The 22,574-nt window shown below is 45.9% G+C and overlaps 1 protein-coding gene across 4 annotated transcripts in view; it reads left to right on the forward strand.

The window, feature by feature from the left end:
* LOC138580132 (zinc finger protein 25-like) overlaps positions 1-18,982 on the forward strand; it is a 340,122-nt gene extending 321,140 nt beyond the window's left edge. For all 4 annotated transcript variants that reach the window (XM_069650436.1, XM_069650437.1, XM_069650438.1 and 1 more), the window contains one exon: positions 17,820-18,982. In XM_069650436.1, the coding sequence (XP_069506537.1) occupies positions 17,820-18,709 (890 nt within the window). In that variant the 3' untranslated portion in view covers positions 18,710-18,982. The remainder of the gene's footprint in view (positions 1-17,819) is intronic.
* Positions 18,983-22,574: the final 3,592 nt, after the last annotated feature.

Genomic DNA, 22,574 nt, shown 5'->3' on the forward strand with positions numbered 1-22,574 from the left:
TGAAGGCTTGAATGTCCTCTCTAGTTGCAAGGGATCCTTTGTCGTCTGGTGACTTCCGTGGGGTTAAGATGGGGGCGGGGTCATGTTTCTTGCCTTTGTCAGCCGCAAGTAACATTGTGGTGATGTCTAAGTTCTTATTAGCTTTCGACTGCTTGGCCATGGTGGACCCCAGTTAACAGGAGGTGGGGTAACTTGCTTCCGTATTGCAGGGTAAGTTGGGGGGCACCTTTGGGATTGCTTCCGGAGTTGTTAGGAGCTGGGCGATCCCACCCAGCGCTGTCTAGAGGTGTATAAATGAAGGTAACCACAGATCAGGTAGCAGCCAGGTGGGAAGGAGGCATCTGTCGCCCAACAACCAGTACAATCACCCCACCGACTCACAGCAGTAATAGAGGCCGAGGAGGAAGGGTCGTTGAGTGGTCCGGGGCGCCCCAGGAAGTGGGAGGGAGTGGGCCCCCTCTCTGTAGGGTTGCACTACCAGCAGGGCAAGAGTGGTCCTGATTCAGGGCGTTAGGGTGCTCCAAAGGTAAGGATTGTCCTCCGAATCCAAATGCTAGGCCAGGGGGGGAATCGTCCCAGTAGGAGCGGTGGTCGTCACTGAAGTTATAGTCCTCTATGGGAGCTGTTAGAAGAGAGCAACTGGGTGGGCAGGGGCATCCCAGGAATTAGTGGGGGGGGGGCTCCAGGTAACCTTGGGGTGAGAAAAACATCTGCGTGGGGAACCCCCACCAGGGCGGCGCTGTGGGCATACAACCCGTACCTTCCCAGCATTAGGGCTTATGGCTAGAAGAGGGATGCCCGCTAGTCAGTCTCTCTGTTGGCAGCAATTCCCAAAGCTACGTGCAGGCAAGGTCGGGAGCGAGCCCCCCGGAGGTGTGAGAGCAGCCACCTGGCTCGTGGACCACGGCCCCTCCGGCCCGTGGGGACAGGAGGAACATCAAGCTCAATAGACGAGGGGAGAAGGGGCTGCAGAAGCACTCACCGTATCAACGGCGTCTTAGGGTGCCAGGGACAGCGCACCTCAGCGCAGCTGCTGTCCTCGTTCTTCTGGGGCCCTAGAGTTGTAGGGGCCTCAGGGGAAGGGGCTGGAGTCCAGTGAAAAGACGCTGCAGGCGTGGGAGGAGCTCCGTCGGAGGGTAGCTCAGCCGAGGGGCATAAGCGCCAGGGGGCGAAGCTGAAGCAAACCTCCGGACACCATCTTGAATCATCCGGCACCGGGAGGTGAAGCCTGGGGAGCGAAATTCGGGGTCCTCTGGGACCGAATTGCCCCCATCTTCACTCGGTGGGGTCCTCAGGCCTTCCTATGATGCCATGTGAAAGGAAGGCTCAGGTGGCGATGCCGAAGTCCTTGAGTTTTTACATGTTAGGCAAACCCAGCATGGAGGCTATCAAGGGAGCTGCCGCATCAACGGCGTTCTAAGCCATGCCCTCCTCACATGTGCCTTTTATACCCAGAAACCTTCCCCCGAAACCCCTCGTAATCTTGATCTCCGCCAGATGGAATGATTTGCCAAGGAGTATTCTTGGAGGTTTTATGAGAAACCCAGAAATTCCTACCTATCTCTTTGTCTTTTATCGGTGGTTCCTCCCCTTGTCGGAAGTGCATTTCTTGCAAGAAGAGGACCACCAGTTTCTGTTTACGGAACATGTTACTGGTTAGAGAGTTCGGTTTGTTTTGAGAGTTCAAGCTCTTTACATTCCGCGTACCAACCACCCCTTCAACCATTCCCCCTTTCACCCATCACCCGATACTCCTCTCGTGTCCAACTAGGTTCCAGGCCTCTCCAGCATATTGATTACATGGCATGTGCTGTACACACCCTCTTTCCCCCCCAGTCCCACTCCTACCCCCGCCTCCTCACACCTTACCCACGGACCCCACCCATCACTTCCTCAAATTGAGGCATCCAACCCCATGTCCTTAACCTACTGAGAATGGTTGTGGAACCAACAGGGACTCTTCCCCAGCCGTGGACGACATGTTTAACAGCCCCTCCGTCTGTCCTTCAGCCCTCAACTCTGAGGGGGTTTTCACCCCCCTCGTTCTGAACTGAATCATCGAACCAGATCACCCTACTTTCAGGTCCCTCCCTCACCATCCTTGTGCCCCGTCCCTCCCCGCTGAACATTCTTCCTTTCCAGCAGCATAAATCACTGTCAAACTGCTTACTAAACCACCCAATTGGCAGCCAGAAAGGAAACCAAAAACAACCAAACAGCTAGGCCCCTAGGGAGCCCTACAGCAGATGTGAGTATGCAATGTATACTTGCAGCTGTCCCCTTCAGGCATCTCTGTTCCTTGGAGGAGGGGTATTCAACTTCTGATATTTACAGCTTCCTTTTGCCCTCTTCTTTCCCCGTACTGATTCTGGGACCCTGGGCCCCCAGGTGGGATCCAGTCATTGACCACTCCGTTCCAAGGAGGGGACCTCCCGATTGCCGACCAAGTCCTCTGTGTCCCTTTGTATGTCCTTCGTCCTCTTCTGCCACTCCCCATTACACAAAAAGGGGTAGCCCCAGCGGTATGTCACCCCCTTTTCCTGCAGCCACTTAGTGAGAGCCCCACATTTCTTCCACCTCAGCAAGGTATGGGCCCAGAGGTCTTGTAAAATGGCCACCCTCGAGTCACCATAGTTTATTTCTCTCAGACGTCTTGCTTTTTTCGAAGCTCCTCACCTTGTCCCCATAATAGTGCATACATGCTAGGACCGACCACAGAACCCTGGCTCCACCTCCAGCACAGTGAACTCTGTCTATTGTGGTCCTTTCAACATCCTTATTATGTCGTGTACCTTGTGCTCCAGGCCTGCTGAGGTCTCACCCTCCTCCACAAGCCCGAAAATCCAGAGATTGTTTCTTCTCTCGCGATTTCAGTATCATCCACCTTGAGACGTAGCTCCTCCTTGCGGTGTTCCATTTTCATGAGGCAGAGAAAATACCATCCTCCGTGAAGGAGCACCATTAGTTGCATATAATTCACACTTAACTGCCTTTTACAACAGCGCTTGCAAGACAAACCAGCACCTGGGCTACTGATTATGCGTGGCTCTTTGCACAGCTTGAAGGCCTCAATGAGAGGAAAACAATGTATTTCTGTACAGTTCTACATTCCTGTCTAGGTTACCATTTCAGAGTTTAAGCTGTGGCCTCGTACCGTGTGTGGATTTGAAGCATTGAATATATTTGCAGGGCGTTACAAAAAAAAGAAAAATGGCCGGCATTTACAAAATGGACTCCCAATGGTCATATTCAGGTTTCACGGTTTGCAACGTTTGTCACATGATGCAATTTGCTTCTGGCCAACATACTATTCATCTCATTCGGGCTGTGTATTTACATTTTCAGTATAACAAACCCTCCTTTTGGCATCATCATCCATACATTGCGTCTTCATCAGACCATGTGTCACTTTCCAAACTACCCATGTCACTGTCACCATCCTCATCAGAAATATTGATTGACATAATCTCTTTGATTATTTCATTTTCATGTTTGAGACCACCATCTTTTCACTAATTGTCTGTACACATTCACTTGTAATGGTGGAGCAAATGGCTGGCAAACATTGTATGCAGCAACAGCAGAATATGAGGATACCAAATATCATAACAAAGATTGCAATTAGTTAGAAATATATTAGAGCCATTCTATTTTGAAGTGCAACTAGCCTGATTGCTTTTTGTTCCAGTGTCATGTTGTAAAGTATGGCAGTGGTTCCATTAATTGTTTTTTCTAACACCAGGGACAGTTTTCTAATATTCCATGAGTTTATTGCCTGTCCCCAGAAAGGTATAAAGGATTTTGCTAGGTCTCCAAAAATGTGCCCAGCAGTATCATCTCGTTGTGGCCGAGATCTAGATATTTTTGCTATTTCAGAAGTTTTGGCGAGGAATACACCAGGTAATAATATCCCCAAGTAACGGGTACCTTTCCAGTTTCTGGGTAACCATGGATAAGCTTGATCTCCACACACAAAATAGACAGAACCTCCTATATATAATGGTTTCTCTTCGTGCTGAAGTACAGCAGTATTCATGCATCTGGTAAATGTTCCTACCGGGTGCGAACCCTTTTTCCGTAAGCAAAATGGAACAGAATGTGGACTATGATTAATCGTATAGGAGGGGGGCATGGCATCTTTGTTACCAACTGGAGCGATTTTGAAAGTAATTAGGGACTGGTAAGGTCTAGATAGTCTATCAATGGGACTGGTCGATACAGTGTTCATTTTACTCTTATTTGTAAACACAGAACAACCCAGCGGTGCTAATACCAAATCGATCGAATTCATTTATGTTCGTTCCATCAAAGTTTACAGTGACACTATCATTCGTCTTCCAAAAAATAGAGCTCTTAATGATGCATGACAGGCAGTACTAAGGGGTAGAGGATGTATATACCAACCCATTCCTTTTTCCCCGTGCTGTGGTAAATGTGAGCACACCCAGCAATTGGATATATTCAAGATAGCATGGGTCATATTCATAATTAAGAATAGTGTATTGCTATCATAACCCTTTCTGTGTCACACATCTCGTGACGGGAGAGTGCAAGAAAGCACTGGGGTATTCGTAGCGGGAGCATTGAGAGTTGTCAATATCGTGTTCGTGGGATGCACGGTTTGCAACGTTTGTCACATGATGCAATTTGCTTCTGGCCAACATACTATTCATCTCATTCGGGCTGTGTATTTACATTTTCAGTATAACAAACCCTCCTTTTGGCATCATCATCCATACATTGCGTCTTCATCAGACCATGTGTCACTTTCCAAACTGCCCATGTCACTGTCACCATCCTCATCAGAAATATTGATTGACATAATCTCTTTATTTCATTTTCATGTTTGAGACCACCATCTTTTCACTAATTGTCTGTACACATTCACTTGTAATGGTGGAGCAAATGGCTGGCAAACATTGTATGCAGCAACAGCAGAATATGAGGATACCAAATATCATAACAAAGATTGCAATTAGTTAGAAATATATTAGAGCCATTCTATTTTGAAGTGCAAGTACCAAAACATTGCGGTTAGTACAGATATGATACAGATAGATATAACGATCAGGAGCAGGCTAATCTTTGTAGACCAAGTCTTTCTTGGAGCAGATTCAATGTTAATGTCTATTGTCCTATCAATGGCAGCATCAGGGGGCGTGGGCTGGAGCCGATGGCGTACAGAGGCTGAATAGCCGAGCTCCGGCCGAGACGCTGTTTCTTGATCCTTCTTGCCGGCATAAGAAGTGCCTCCGACCACGAAAAGCTGATGCAGAGGTGGGAGAAGCTGACCCCGACACGATCTGCTTGACCAGCCGGGAAATCGGACCCTCTGGTCGGCGAAATTGTCCTTGAATCATACTCCCTCCCCCGCTCCCATACGCATCCAAGATGGCGCCCGCGCCACTTAGCGGAACCTCCGAGTAGGAAGCCGCCGTCAAATGGCATTGGGGGACTAAGGAAGCCGGATCGAGCAGAGACAACACGTCGGAGCACGATCGCCTGCAGAACATCGGAAGGGAGAGCCCTCACACTGCTTCTCACTGCTGGGCGAGGCCCGCCGCAGCAGGACCTGTGCACCACCCCCGTGGTACACTACGCGGGCTCAGCCGTCGCTGAGGACAGCCCACCGAGGGCGCACACGACCACCGGAGGTTCCTCCCCAGCGCCGCCCCGGGGCGCAGGACAGCGAGAACCAGCAGCAAGAGAGCGACTACGGCGGCCCCAGCCTGCATTCCTCGCCCCCAGATCTCCCTGTCCCGGCAAGTTGGACGCTCAGAGGTAAGGGCAGTGACGGCGACATCACAGATATAGCGGCTGCACAAAAGCTGCATGACTGGGTGCGGGAGAACATATAAGCACCAGTGAGGAGGCACCCCTACCCCCCTGCAGATTTGGATTCATTGGCTTCTGACACCTTGGGAACACCACTCATTACCCTATACACGGGGAGACAGCTGATACCCCCACCGGTAACTCATCTAAAGTGTCCCAGGGGCAGCATCACTGAGACTCTAATATGGCCATCAGGAACAAAGCGAAAGCAGCCACCATGGACTCATTTGTATCCGCCAAGACAAAAACCCCTATACAGGCTCGCTCCTGTACCCCAGAGATTACCCACACGAGAGAGGGGGCAACCACAGATAACCACTCCCAAATATTGGATGCTATTGCTTCATTGAGGACACACATAGACTCTAAGATTGACGAATTTAAAATGGACATTCAACTCATGCGTCAAGACGCCCGCAACTTAACCGAGAGGGTGACGAATACCGAGACTTCAATAGAAGAAACGGCTGGGACAACAGCAGCCTTGAAGTCCAAGGTTGCAGACTTAGAGACGAAAGTGGCTATCCTAGAGGAGAGGTCTGAGGAGGCCGAAGGTCGGGCTAGACGGGGCAATATTAGGATCCTAGGAGTACCAGAAGGAAGCGAAGGCCCAAACACTACAGCCTACGTAGAATCCTTGCTACAACAGGAGATTGGGGCTGGGAAACTGTCGCAGGGATTCGTGGTCGAAAGGGCCCACAGGTCCCTCCAGAAGCGGCCCCCACCTGGCTCATTTCCCCGACCAATAATTGCAAAAATACTAAGCTTTCAGGATAGGGAAATCATCTTAAGGCACTCCAGGGAAGAAGGCCCCATCGAACGTGGCGACTCTAAAATAACCATTTACCCTGATTACACTAAGATAGTGCAGAGGGAGAGGAACTCTTTCATCCCAATAAAAGCAAGACTTCGACAACTAAACCTGAAATACAGGCTGCTCTACCCATCACGCTAGAAAGTCATCTTCAATGGGCGTGCCATATTCCTAGAAAACCCAACGGCCGCCAACATGTGGCTAAAAGATAACCTTGCAGATGGTAAAGATGCTCCCCAGATGGAAGATTGAGGCTCTCAGACCATCGGCACACGACACACGCTGCCATAAATGGCCACAGTAAGCACAAGCAACCGGACCTCAGAAGGTGATCCAACTAACAGTTAGCTACATACAAACGGCCCTCGTTCGGCCTCTCCGCCAGACACCAGCCCTACCCCCTGCAAACAATCCAGGTCGGGCCAGCCACCTGCCCGACCCTGCTCGCCCCGATACCCGGATGGGTTTAAATGGCTCGAGAGTGCCAGAGCACCACAACGATGATGTAGTCGCTGGGCGCACCAGTTCGAGTTTTGTTAACAGTTTTGTTAGTTATACAGTCTTCATACCACTACCGCCGAAGAAGCACAGGATGGGTGCAGGCTACGACTTGGGGGGCGAAGAATCTGGTTACTCCCGTCTGCAGTCTCATAACCTCAGTTTGACATTACCCCAGGCTCCAGATGAGGAGCTGCCAACCGGGCTCGAAATATTGATCTGATGGCGTCACAACTCAAAGTGATGACGTGGAATGTGAGAGGGATGAACTCATACCTGAGACGGAACTGAAACAGTCTTATCTCCGCAGGAAAAAGGTTGCGATGTTGCAAGAGACGCATCTTACGGAAGACACCATGTCCAAATTAACAGATCGATGGGCTGGGACCGGGAGAGGATCCCCCTACTCTAAATACTCAAGGAGAGTGTTCACATGGGTGAACCCGAATGTACCCTTCCAATTGCAAGGATTCAAGTCCGATAAAGAAGGAAGGTATGTAATAATGTGGGGCACTATCGAGCAGACTCCAATTTGCTTAGTCAATTCGTACTTCCCGCAACATGGAATACCATCATACCTCAGAGCAATATGCTCACGGATGGCACATCACCGAAATAGGACCTTTATATGGGGTGGGAGACTTCAACTGTCATTGATGGCTCTATGGACAGGTCAGTACCAACCCCCCATCCAAGTAACCCCGCAACATGCGCTCTGACAGAAACGCTGGAACAACTCGACTTGGTGGATATTTGGAGGGAACAGCATCTCGTTGAAAAGATCTATTCCTGTTATTCAGCCCCGCACAAGGTCCACACAAGAATCGATTATCTGTTCATCGACAGAGAACAAATACCATTGGCAGAAACTACGGCATATTTAGGAAGATCAATCTCAGACCACTCCCCACTAATCATGCAATGACAACTAACGGGGCCTAGACCACCAATCCCCATGTGGAGGATGCCTACTGCGGCCCTCGCCGACCCTGAGTTCAGAGAGGGCCTCACTGAAAAACTAGAAGAATACATCGACATTAATAAAGGCTCAGTATCTACCTGGAGCACATTGTGGGAAGCCATGAAGGTGGTGGCTAGAGGTGAAATAATATCAAAAGCTGGTGGCACTCGCATGCAATTGAGGACTGAACTCGAAGCACAAGAAGAAGAGATCTCTCGTCTAGAATCCACCTCAAGCATTACTCCAGAGGTCGAAAGGAAGTTGAAGGAAGCCTGCAAGAAATGCCAATCTTCCTGGGACAGATTAGAGAAGTTTGACTTCGCAACATACACTACCAGGTCTCACAAGGAGTCCGACAAACCCGGCAGACTACTGGCCTGGCTGTGCAAGCGTGAACGCCCCAAGCACCTCCCAACGGAGATACTGGACGACAACGGGATACGTCACAAGACACAACTAGGAATTAATGAAGCGTTTGCCAAATTGTACTCCAAATTGTACTCCCATGACACACAAATAGACAGAGATGAAATTAAAGAAACACTGGATGAGATAGGCCTCCCCAAAATATACAGCGAACAGAGAGAGGCACTGGAGATGGAAATCACAGTAGAAGATGTGACAGGAGCAATCAGATCGCTGGCCACCTGTAAGGCTCCCGGAAGCGACGGCCTCCCGCCTGAATTTTATAAAACATATGAATCCACCCTCACCCCAATCCTCCACAATGTCTACCAAGAGGCCTACGAAAATGGGGTCTTACCTAACACTATGAAAGAGACAATAATTATTCCCATTCTCAAACCAAACAAACCACCCACTGACTGTGACTCTTATCGCCCTCTGGCCATGTTAAATTATGACAGCAAGAGTCTCACCACTATACTGGCCAGCAGACTTGCTAGGGTTGTAGGGTCCCTAATCCACGAAGACCAGAACGGTTTTGTTCCAGGACGCAATACCACAGCCAACCTGAGAAGGCTTCAACACATTATGGCCGAAACCTATGAGAGAGAAGAAGACTTAGCAGTACTATCACTTGATGCCATCAAGGCCTTTGATTCTATCTTCTGGGAGTGGCTTGTCGAGGTGCTGAGAGGGTTCGGGATTGGCGAAGGCTTTGTCAGATGGATCACAGTACTCTATAATTCTCCTGTGGCAAGAGTAAAGACCGGCAGAATAGTGTCTGAATCCTGGAAAATACAAAGGGGCACCAGACAAGGGTTCCCACTATCACCCATGCTATACATATTGGGCCTGGAGCCGATTGCCATATATTTTAGGAAACAGTTCTTTGACGCTGGCATCAAAGTGGGAAACGAACATAACCTAATATTCCTATACGCGGACAGTGTCCTTTTATACTTGAAAGACCCCCAGGTCAACGCACCAATCACATTAGATGTACTAGACAACTATGCGAAATACTCTGGGATCAAATTCAGTAGACTGAAATCCTCTGCCTTCCCCTTGGCTAGCCTGAGAGGCCTAGAAGAAACTGATCTCCCGGACATTGGGATAAAGTGGCAACTCGACACGTTTTGGTACCTAGGAATTAATGTGAGTCACACCCCGATGCTCACACATGAGCACAACACAGAAGTAGCAATAACCGGCCTTCGCAGATCCATGAAATTTTGGTCTAGACTCCCACTTGCAACGGTAGGCAGAGCAGCAATCGTTAAGATGATAGTCCTCCCTCGATTTCTATATTTCTTTGTCAACATATGCCACTACGTCAGACCGCCCTTCTTTAAGAAATTAGAGGCACTTATCAAGGACTTCCTATGGGGACCTACCAGGCATAAATTGACTTTGGCTACCCTATCCCTGCCATACAAGGAAGGGGGAATACAACTCCCAGACCTCCAGTTGTATTATCTTGCGGCACAGCTTAGCCACGTGACGAAGTTGCTCTCGGACGATCCGTCAGCCGAGCTGGGGCTATTGCGACAATCTCCCTCCAAAATATTCCCCAGGGAAACTCTTTGGAACCCTCTACGACAATCCCAGGATGCTCCCATGATCGTCCAACTGGGTAGGCAGATTTGGACCAGAACCTGCTACATCAGGCAGGTGAAACATCCTTACTCTCCAGACAACCCCATTCTGGTCGACGTGTGCAAAACAGAATCGGATCTCTCCACAGCTAGGAGGTGGGAGGGCGCCAGAATTTATACATGGGGAGATATGTTTGAGGAGGGCGAATTCAAGGATTTTGAGTCACTGCAGGCTAATGAAGGGCTATCAAGCGGCCAGTTTCTCTGGTATCATTGGCTCAAACAAACCGCCAAGAAGAACTGGTGCAGCTGGCCGGAGGAACCCACCCCAGACCCACTGTTACAAGAGATGCACGACCTTACGGATGGCTGGAAACCGGTCTCTCGACTCTATAAGAAGCTCAACGACAAACCCAACCCCAAAAGTGCGGCACTGAAGACAAAATGGGAAACAGACCTTGAAACTACGCTTACAGACAAGGAATGGGAAAGAACGTTGCTATATCCCAAGAAGGTGTCGAGAAACTCCAGATTCGGTCAGATACAGCTAATCGTCCTATATCGGACGTATATGACCCCACACAGGGTGGCCTCCTTCAATAAACAGGCCTCCCCGGCATGCCCATGGTGTGGGAACGACAAAGCTGATCTGATCCACATGTTCTGGACTTGCACCAAGACAATGGCGCTGTGGTCCAAAGTTAAACAGACCTGCACAGATGCCGGAATAAGCAGATATGAATGGATACCCGGGGAATGCTTATTAGGGGCTTACCCCAGACCAAGCAAATACAAACATGTTGTCAAGTTGATGGACATTGCATGTATACTTGCAAAAAGAACTATAGCCATGGCATGGAAGACACCAGGAGGCCCTAGACATGAACGCTGAATGAAAGAACTAGAGAGATGGACTGCAGCCGAAACCAGAGCCTGGCAAGATGGAATCATCTCTAGTGGAGACATTGTGAGTGGCACTCTGGACTCTTGGAAGGCCCTCCTGAGAGATATACACTTCAGTGCAGACCATAAACCCCCTTGATAAACTCCACTACTTTGCCTTAACTGATCCCTCAGACTCACCTAGAGATGGTGATCCTCTTGACCAAGATCCCTCCCACTTTCCGAGATATATTGGAACCCCTATTTGCAACCATGCCCACCTGAGAAAGATGAACTGTTTCGCATGAAGACTGTTGTTGTTTATGTTTAATGTTTTAGTTAATTTTCTTGTATTTGTATGCATCCAATACAAATGCCAATAAAATACGTTAAAAATAAAATCAATGGCAGCATCAGTGCAGGCAACAAAAGAAATTCCAAAAAGCTGTATAAAATTAATTTAACCTATCATGAATGAGTTCTTAAAGAAATTAGGTTATCAAAGATATCCAACTTTTAGTTACCCTGAATAACCAGAATATATAATCTAAAGAGTTAAGTAAGAGAAGAAAAATTGTGTTGAAATAAATGTGTTTTATTAAATAGGAAACACAATTTTGGCAAGGTAATGAAAAGGATTTTGTGAAGTTGAAAATCAATTTTAAGGACAATACATAAACAAAGAATAGCCTATAATTAAATAATCTTGATTATAAAGTACATATGAATGAACAAATACCCCCAACTAAAACGTGAATGAAAGGCAACAATAAAATACAAAGTGATGAATAAATGTATTTTCAAAGTGAATGAAAAGCAACAATAAAATACAAAGTAATGAATAAATGTATTTTCACAATGCTGGAAATTGTCAGGCCTGCCTATGTAAAATTGCACATTTACTTAGTTCAAAAAACATCTCGAAGCATCAACTGCCATCAAACAAAGACCTAAATACGTTTCGGCGGGCCACCTGAAAGACCATCAAAATCAAAGAAACGCCTTCCTCAGGGCAGAGTATGAGGTAATGATCCCTGCGGGAAGCAGACAAACAAAAATGTTTTAAAACAAGAATTGTTTCTCTTATGTATAAACCTCTATATAGATTATATATAGTTAGCAGGGTAATCTAGCATGTTATTTGGTGAATGTTCTGCGACTACTGATTCAAGTTGTTCCAGAAAAGAGCCTTACCCAGATCGATGCTGGGAGGATTTTATGGACAAAATTCCATGGCGCTGACCCACGTCTTAACAGGCCGGTGCGCCAAAGCGCGGCTCGAGTTCGGGGACAGTGTTTGCCCGTTGCATCTGTGGAGTAACAAGGTAGTCCACTATAACTTTTCAAACGGTAACGTGAGTGGTTGCACTATGCATATAGAATGGGTGAAGACCACCTACATGGTTTTCAATCGTGTCTAACACTCCAGGCAAAATAGGAAACCTATGTAGCTGAGGAAGCCATCAAGTGCTAAAAGTTGCTCGACAATATTCAATCTAGAGGGCAATGGATCTACTATTAATTATATTCACTCAGTTATGCAAAAATGGAAAATAAGACGACTCTAGGCAGTGCATTTCTGCCACCTCTATTATTTTTGTCTACCTGCTGCAGTAACACTCTGGTTTTCAAATCTCCTTTCTTTCTTATTTCCTTATCCTTTTTGAATTTACTCGGTTCTCATAATATTGGGCCATATGTAATACTTAGCTTTTTGATTTTGCTTGCCATGCACTTTCAGATGTCATTATCAATGTCTAAATTTCTGATAACAATCCTCGCACAAACTTATCAACAATCTCTTTCCAGTTTCGGTACTTAGATCTTGGTCACTAAAATCTGCAAATACATCTTCAAACCGGTTAAAAAAATCTGTAGCTCCTTGCAATTTGCCTTGTAGACAAGCAGTCAATTTGTCCCAAACTATTCTCTTCTCGGGCACTAAAGTTTTCAATTTCTCTACTATTCGTGAAGGCAAAGTTAAGATGACTTGCGGAGGTTTCTCCTCTGCCTTTCTCTCACTATAAACTCCCCAAGTATCGCCTAACATCAGCACATCATTTATACTTCTGATCTGTTTCCATATGTCCGCAGGAAGTATCACAGGGAACAATAAATCAATGTCACTCAGTGTAAAAACAGAGGAATTCAAAACAGATTCAATTTATAGAAACCTGCAGGAATTTTCCTAATGTCAGTGACCGTCTGCTTTATAGTGTTCAATTCTTGCATAGAAAAGGGAAAATGTACAAATTGTGCAATATAATGGGCTTCTATCGTTCATGCTGGAGTCGCTCCGTCAGCAGCAACCTCTACTTTCGGGACAAAAGTGGGAGGCACCTCTCTCGTAGGTAATTGCAACCTAGGGGACTCTACATCTATACGTTTATTAAGCAACATAGCCAGATGAAGGGAAAAAGAATTTGTTTCGGTGTCAAACAAAAATGCTCTTTTATAAATCGTCATCAAATCAGCAGGGCAACAAACCTTCTTTTTCATGCATTCATCCTGTAAATACTCAACCATAACCTGTAACACCTTTCTCTGCATTTCTGGTGTATACTGACTAAATGTATCATGCAATTCAATCGGGGAAATCGCGGCATCCGTAATCCATCTAAGCACATCTTGCGTCCAAATTTGCATTTCTTCACTAACAGGTTTCAACAGCGGAAGAAATCGTTTGTGGACGTATGACATATGCGGTTCATGCTTACTCATCAGATCTTTATGCAATCAATCAAGTTCTCGCTTAAACGCAAATAGCCCTACATGTTCTCATATTTTCACCGCATTATCTCGTAAATTGGAAAGGACAATCAAATCACGCAACTCTTGCGGTACCACGGTACTAATCAAATCACTCCATATTTTAACACAATAATCTCCCATAAACTCTAACAATACCTGTTGTTCACCAAGGCCTCGGTGATCGGATATTGAACTTTGCACAGCCACTTCATTGCCATCATCAATATACGTCTGAGCCCACTGTTTCAGTTTGTCTTTCCGTGCCTTACTAATTGTACTACAAGTCATTCTAATACTTCCTCTTTCGGTCTCTATTGGTGCAGAACTGCCAGCTAAAGAGTGTACCTCATGCTCTGTAGGAGGTGATGGGAATGATATCATGGGTGCAGATGGGACGGCTACTGCAGGTGCAGATGGAATCGTGGGAATAGCAACAGGAGGAGGTACATAAGGAGGCGGTGCAACTGTGTCAGTACTTGCATGATTATTTCTTCGCTCATTTAATATCTTATTTATCAGTTCGTCTGATCTATGCAAATCTTGTGAAGGATATATTTTCTGTATGTCTAACTGGAAGGCCCTATCCATGTTCCTAATGGCTTCTGTCTGTTTCTGTTGATCATGCTCTAGCGCTTGCTCTACAGTTGATTTATGTCTATGTGCATGTTTCTCTCTACTCTTCAAGCGTTGAGTCGCTTCCTTTCTCCAGTCCCTTACAATGTCGAACGCTGCAGGTCTGGCCTTTTTGTGTAGCAGAACTGATTCTAAATGTTCTATACGCGCAAGTTAGAAGCTCCCATTATTCGGCCACTGAAGGTCTGATACATGTCTGGTCTGCCTATGCCAAACCGCATTAAACATTATTGCCCCTATTCCGTATTTAATGTGCATATCATGTGCCGGCGACCCCTTGGGTGGAGCGGCCTGGCCAGTTTCCAAAGAATGTCTACTGCAGTGAAAAATTCTCACCAGACAGGAAGACAATTTCCCAGGCATGGTTAGCTCTTACCTCTTCTTACCCTGGGCATTTGTACTTGCAAGTGCAACACTCAACCAATATCAGGACAGTTAAGAATCGGGGCACGTCTCACCTGATCAATCAATTCATTTCTCAGGACGCAATTTGCCTGTATACAGGCGCAACCAAGAATCGTCACAACCACGTGTCTGGCACAATTTGCTTTGCTTCCAGGACCCTCGCCTCAATGCTCTCTGGGCACTGCTCGTCGATCAGGGATCGGCCGTGTACAGATCTGCAGAGGAGACTCTACTCACTTCTGCAGGGGCGCCCCGAACACCTTCCGATCCTGGTCCGACAGCCTCGTCCTCGACTCGTCCTTGCCTTTAACGTATGCGATGGAGCATCACAGGGAGGGTCCATATTCGGGTGCCATCTTTGTTAGTCCATATATGGAATAAAGGCAGAATAATCATATACTAAATGACACACCAGTCGTGAGGTTCGTATTCCAAACAGGTCTGGTTTATTAGTCAAAGAATCTCAGTCGGCCGACCGGGTCTCAACGCCTCACGACGTGTGTTCCCAGACACTGTGAAAAGAGAGAGAGGGAGCAGTGCTAAAGCAGTCATAAATATACATAATACATCATCCTTTACAATACCATTCGGCCCGCCCCTATACATGACGAACAAGCTAGGGTTCAGTAATTGACAGTTATGACAAGTCTTCATTCAGTCTAAACATAAGTATTCTAGCAGAGGCTGCAGAGACAGTTTTCTGTTATGGGGAACACAAGGCACTGGCTCAGGGGAGGATATGTTCTTAGCAGAGAGACATTCCAACCAACGTTATCTATTCACGGCGGCTCATGGGCTAAGGATCAGACAGTTCTGAGGCAGAGAAAATACCATCCTCTGTGAAGGCGCACCGTTAGTTGCATATAATTCACATTTAACTGCCTTTTACAACAGTGCTTGCAAGACAAACCGGCACCTGGGCTACTGATTAGGCGCGGCTCTTTGCACAGCTTCAAAGCCTCAATGAGAGGAAAACAATGTATTTCTGTACAGTTCTACATTCCTGTCTACGTTAGCATTTCAGAGTTCAAGCTGTGAACTCGCACCATGTATGGATTTGAAGCATAGAATATATTTGCAAAGCGTTACAAAAAAGGAAAATGGCCGGCATTTACAAAATGGACTCCCAATGGTCACATTCTGGTTTCACGGTTTGCAATGTTTGTCACATGATGCGATTTGCTTCTGGCCAACATACTATTCATCTCATTCGGGCTGTGTATTTACATTTTCAGTATAACACCATTAAGGGCAGTATTCTCCTTATCAGGCCGGCACTCTCTGGGGGATAAAGTCTCCACTGTCTCCCACTACAACTCCACAGCACCGTGAGGGCTGACATCTCTTGACTTCTAGCGCAGCTGGAGGGCCCTCTGCACCCATGGTCCCGGCCTCAGCCATCCCGTCCCCAGGCGGTGAGAAGCCTTTCGGGGACCTCTTCAAAGCCTCCAAGGCCAGGTATGGTGCGCAAGAGCAGCGCCAAGCTTTTGTTTTTCACCCACTGGGGGTCCGCAGTTTCCAACGTTTGGATCACAACATTTTAAACAGATTAGGGACTGCAATGCGCCATAGCCCCTCACAAGGTCCAAGGCTGGGGACGGGAGCTCAACTTCAGGCAGCCATCTTGCCTGCGCCCCCTGGTGGCCTCCAAATTAGTATTTTACAAGTATTTTTGAATTATAAAATGGTCACGCATTCATTTTACATTTGCAGGACCAGTAAGCTCTAATCGTATGATCTTGAAAAATAACAACCAGTGTGTACTTCTTTCAGTATCGGTCTGGGATCGGATCGCAGACTCTGCTCTAGGTCACCAGCCACAGATTTTTCCACACAGAAAAAGCCAATACACATTAAGGCCTATTTACTGCGTTTATTTCTACCGCTAAGTTTGATTATACTTACCTGTGCCCCTGTATTTATAAATTTAGTTATATTATGGATTTTACTGTATTTTATTTCACAAACATCAGAAAGAGCCCTTTCCCCTTTTACCGTGCTACTCTTGCTGCAAAGTGTGTTCCTTCATACCGCATTGAACTTGCATCTTTATTACAGACTTCCAACGCTGAGGCTGTTTAAAACGAAGTAATAAAAGTTGCATTTAAAGTTAAAAAAGAAATACTATTGTATGTACAGTTTGGTCTATTCTAGTAATGAATATCAGCTCTTTACCAAGTTGCTCAAATAAATACTTTTCTTGCTGCATAAATTAACTTGTCTACTTTCCAAACACTTTTGTCAAATTTCCTGCTGAAGAGTCTTCCCATAATATTCTGGTATTCCTTTTCTCTGGAACTACTGATGCTGTGACCTTTCTTGTTGGTTTCCAGGAATGAAAGGCAGTTTAGAACTCTAGTGAGGATTCCAAGTTCTGTCTAGTTAGCCTTAAACCAATCACTCCTGTGTAGAACCTTCTCTGTTTCGGAAAGGGATTACCCCATGACCGTAGTAAGCTTAGCTAAGGAATATAACCACAAGACTTTAGTTCCCCCCCCAACATCCATACTCATACTTAGACTCTAAACACAGTACTTCACTTCCTCATCTTGATGCCCCCACTCTGCACCATTCTCCTACTCCTAAGCACAGACCTATTCCTAATCATAGACCTGCCAACATGCTATTTGCGACAAATAGTTGGGAGTCTTATAGTTGCCCCTTATAAAAATAGCACTCTTTACGAATGTCTACAATATGCTAATGAACTGGATATGCGTGTGTCATGCACTCCAGTTGTCATGCACTCCTATTACAGATCTCACTTGTTTTTGACAAACTTTGGGTCATGCTGTATGAAGGCTGAGGCTTGTTTGGATAAGCACAGAGACACAGCCAGTAAGCCCTAATGGGGGCTGTGTAGATCTCCTTATAAGGATTAGGCCTTAAACAGACCTTATCATCAAATAGGCTGATTGTGCATCTTTCTTGAATGGCAGCGCATACCACTATAACAACTCAGATGACTTGAATGAAATAGGTCTGTGTACACGTTTATTAATAGAAAGCTAACAATGTGACTTTCTTTTTAATCCTTCAGTTGATGGAAGCCTGAACCGAGAAAGAAATACTGAGTTCTGGGGGAAATGTACTGAAGAAACACTCCCTTGCACAGCACCATCAGGAAATGCCAACTTGAATGTTATCAGAAGCTCAGAGAAGGCAGCACACTCCAGAGCACAGCAGTGGTCCGAATGTAATACAGAAATGAGCGAAGAAGAAAACAGTCAATGTGAAGGTGACTTAAGAAATGCAGCACTTTCTGGTTTGCATCAAGAATCCTCAAAAGCAGGGAGATTTGACAGTCAAAATGAGTGTGAGAGTATTTTAATGAAGGCACACCATGCAAAAAGTCCATCAAACATGCAGCCGAACTGGGTACCTTTTACTTTTACTGAATGCGGCAAAAGCTTCAGCGAGAATATGGGTTTTATTAATCACCAAATAGCACATGCAGGAGGGCGGTCTTACCAATGTATTCAATGCGACAAAAGTTTCAGCCAGAAGGTTAATCTCATTCGTCACCAGAGAACACACACAGGCGAAAGACCATATCACTGTACTGAATGTGAGAAAAGATTCAGTCACAAGCACCATCTGAAAGGCCACCAAAGAACACACACCGGAGAAAAGCCGTATCAATGTGCCAAATGTGCAAAAACCTTCAGCTGGAAGGAGAGTCTCAGTCGGCATCAGAGGACACATAGTGGAGAGAGACCATATCAGTGTTCTGAATGCAAGCAGACTTTTAGTCTTAAGGAAGGTCTTATTCGACACCAAAGAAAACATATGCGAGATATTTTTAATTGTTCCGCTTCAGAGGTCAGACAAGAAATTCCACAGTCCCCTCCGTACATAAGGAATTCAAAAGGGCCAGAGATTGTTAAGTGGAAAATTGAAGGGGAGAAGGAACTGTTATTCTGCTACTAGTAATACAGCAGCATATTCACCTTCACACAGCAGACTCCAGACTAACTTGTGACATGGTTTGCATGCAACAGTCAAAGCCCTTGAAGTCACTCATCTTGACGAAGCAAGGTTTTCATCATCAGGCTTTCGAACATACCACATCACATGCACAAAACTACATTTTGAGAAAGGATTGATCTCTAAAAGGAGGTTCCCAGTCACAAACTTTGGTCTAGCCTTCTACCAGAAGAAGTGTGGCAGACATTCCCTGAATAAAAGCACTTATTTCCTGTTTCCTGGGCTTCACATTTTTACGCTTCATTATTCCACCACAAGCACCTTTTTAGTCAACCCTTATATTAATGTAGCACCACTGCTACTGTGATCCTGGTATCCATTTAGTTTTCTTGTCTTGCATACAACAGAATTACAAATGTTCTGTTGAATGAAAAGGTGGTGTAAGAGGTTTGTGTCCAACTGGAAGTGTCTGTTTAAACAGGGAAGTTTTGAGAGAATGGAGGTTATGTGCTTTGCTATAAAGTAGGTCACGTGCAATCTGAGTGTCCACAGCAGGCAAGAAATGGGCAAACGCAATGGGTTGTGTTGTCTTTCTCTGCCGTCAAATTCTCAGTTTCATGATCCTAGGATTGGATATTTATATTAGTGCAGCATTTGGTTCTGAGTGTGGGTCACCCCCTTAGCCCCCACCCCTTTTGTGCATGCCTAGATGGTGAGTGTGGTGTGCTATGGCGCTACACATGTATACAAAAGCGGCTGCCATAACCAATTGTGGTATACCACCTGAACCCGTTTAGACATCTGAAATCTCAGGATGAGTATGAGGCGTGTCTTCACTTGCAGTATTCATGGGCTCGCCAAGTAACTTTTAGGAAAGACACAGCGGCTCTGTAATTCTCTCGTGTAGAATGGTGGTTAAAGCATTTTGTATTATTTTACATCACAATCATAAACAAGAAAACAGGATACAGCATACATACCCGCAAATATATAAACAAGTTTACTTGAGGGGACAGTGACTAAGGATTGTAATAAGATATACCCTTGGAATATATATTTACTGTTTTAGTTGGGTCTTTAAAACAGAGGCATATTTCTGATTTAATACCCCCAATCTCAACAATCCCACCAAACAATTGGGGCAAGAAAGAGGCTGTTCTAATCATAATATAATATATCAATGCAATACAGGGGGTCCAACTTCAAAAGCTGGGCACATCACCTGAAAACCATTGAAATAACTGACAAGAATGAAAATAATTGTACTGCAGCCTGCCTACTTTTGTCTCACTTTACATTTTCATTTAAAATAAAACTTCCAGCCTACTTTGCATCTTTGCAAATATATAGAAAAACATATAAGAATGACTATTCTAAACAATTGGCTAAGATACTGTACTATGTAGAGAGCCACACTGATATTGATGGTTTTGTTCAGCGGGTTGCCTCGGAACTCACCAGTAAAAATTACAAAAGTAGTCTAAAAAGGAGTGTACTCCGGACAGGAAGTAACAGAATTCTGGGCCCAGTTGCAACTGGGAAAGCGAAATTCAGACAGAATGCGGAACAGAACTGCATGAAAAGCACTGTCGAAGAAACGCCTCTAAAACAAAAGCTTTTATAACATTTAAAACTAATTAACATCAAACCACATTGCAACATTAGAAAATTCCTACACAGAAAGCAGATTGGTAGGATCAGATCATTCCTCTTTGGAAGGGCATACATTATCTTACGTGATTGGGTCCCGCAAACCATACCCTATCACCCTTGTCCACCTTTGTGATGTCACAATCCAACCCCCAATTACCACATTGTAGTGCCAATTTATTGAAACATTTGGGATGACCAGCGGATCTTTATTCAACTTCCGCTGATCATTCCTATCCGTCTTCTCACAGGAAGGCATTTGATCATGACACTGCAAGAACCTTGAGCCCCCAACAAGTTACCTTTTTTTTAAACAACTGTATTTATTTCGGTTACAGCATTATCTATGCATTACATGAGTCCACAGGACCCTCCTCGCATTTAATATACATGCAGCTTGCTCTGTACCCACTCCCCTCGGTCCCATCCCTCCCCTCCATTAGTTTGTGGCGTCCTGTTGGGTAGGGGACCCATCAGAGCTCTGAGGGCCCAAAAAGTTTGCTACCAGGCGGGATTGAAATGTTAAGGCTGGGAAGCGGGAGTGGTAGTCCAGTACTGGGGCCCAACAGTTTAGGAAGCGGTGGAGGGCCCCATCCCTCGCTGCTGTGACCTTCTCTGCCACCAGGAGCTCCCAGACCTTTATCCACCAAAGGGTCAGCAGCGGGCCCCCCCGGGCTTTCCACTTCCTTGCCACCGTGATTTTGGCAGCTAGCAGTAGATGCGTGAGCAGTTTGGCTTATCGACCCGCTCTGGGATAACTGTCCGGGCTCGCCACCCCGAGCAGGATGACCTACGGGTCCATCGGAAGTCTGCGCTGAGTGATGTCTTCCGCAATCTGCAGGACTTCCCTCCAGAAGGTCTGTACTGTCGGGCACCCCCACCACATGTGGAAAAAGGATGCTCGTTCGCCGCAGGGTCTCCAGCAGCTCGGGTCAATGTCAGCGTTACAGTGATGCAGGCGGACTGTCGAGTAGTACCAGCGATGCAGGAGCTTCAGGGCTCATTCCTCGTTTGTGACGCATCTGGATGTCGAGTTGATCCTGGACCATATCTCCACCCATGTTTGATCTACTATGGGGTGTCCCAAGTCTATTTCCCATCCGACATGTATGGCGGTCTGACTTTTAGCATGTCCTCCTGGAGGAGTCGGTACAGTTTAGTGATCTGACCTCGTCCTGTGCTTTCTTCCATTGCCAGTTCAAGAGGATGGAGGTCCCAGGTGGCTCCCCGACGGACCGCGGGCTGCGAGATCCAGTGTCGGAGTTGGATGTATGTAAACCTCTCTCCTTATGTTAGTTGAAAGCGAGCTTTGCATTCCTCGAAGCTAAGTGGGTTGTTGGCTTCGTAAAGTTTGTTTGTTTGTTTAATTTGTTTAGTAATGCACACCAAGCCCTTAGGTAGAAGGGCGCAACAGAAACAAGAAATCTTAAAACTTAGTTACAGTACAAGGTAGCAATACATAGAGCAGTGATTGCAGTAGGAGCAAAAATACAGGTACAAGACACATTAAATGCGAAGCAATGGTCTTGGTAAGTCAAGGAGGCGTTATAGTGAGTAACAATATATGCACAGATATGTATATACAACCTTACATGTCTACGTTAACGTATATCCATGGTGCATGCAAATATGACAGAACAGACGACCATGCGTGTATAGTTAACCAATCTACAGTGTAGTTTGAGGTAACAAAGGGTTGTGTAGGGGCTGGAGAGGTAGAAGTGTAGTTCGGCAGTTAGGTGTCATTAGTGTGTAGCCAATTGAGTATCTTATGTCTGAATATAGGGTAGGGTTGTTCTAGTCTGAGGTCAGCTGGTAATTTGTTCCAACATTGTGCCACTTTAACAGGGAAACTGGTTCCTCCTGCTGTCGAGCGTTTGAACCTAGGAATCTGTAACATAAATGAGTTAGAAGATCTCGTAGGGCGGGTAGCTGTTCTCCTGTTAATTTTATCCATAAGGTATGGGGGTGCTAGGTTATTCAGGCATTTGGAGGTGAGGGATGCTGTTTTGAGGATAATTCTGTCCGTTATTTTCAGCCAGTTAACCTCCTTCCTGAATTTGGTAATATGCTCTCTGCAAGGGATGTTCAATGCTGCCCTCAGGGCGTTATTCTGCAGTCTTTGGATTTTGTCTGTAATGTATTTGTTGGCTCCCGACTACAGGGCATTACAGTAATCTAATCTTGACATGATAATAGCGTTGGCTAGTGTGGTGCA

Source organism: Ambystoma mexicanum, chromosome 3p (assembly GCF_040938575.1).
Source record: "Ambystoma mexicanum isolate Mex_15411 chromosome 3p, UKY_AmexF1_1, whole genome shotgun sequence".
Taxonomy (NCBI): domain Eukaryota; kingdom Metazoa; phylum Chordata; class Amphibia; order Caudata; family Ambystomatidae; genus Ambystoma; species Ambystoma mexicanum.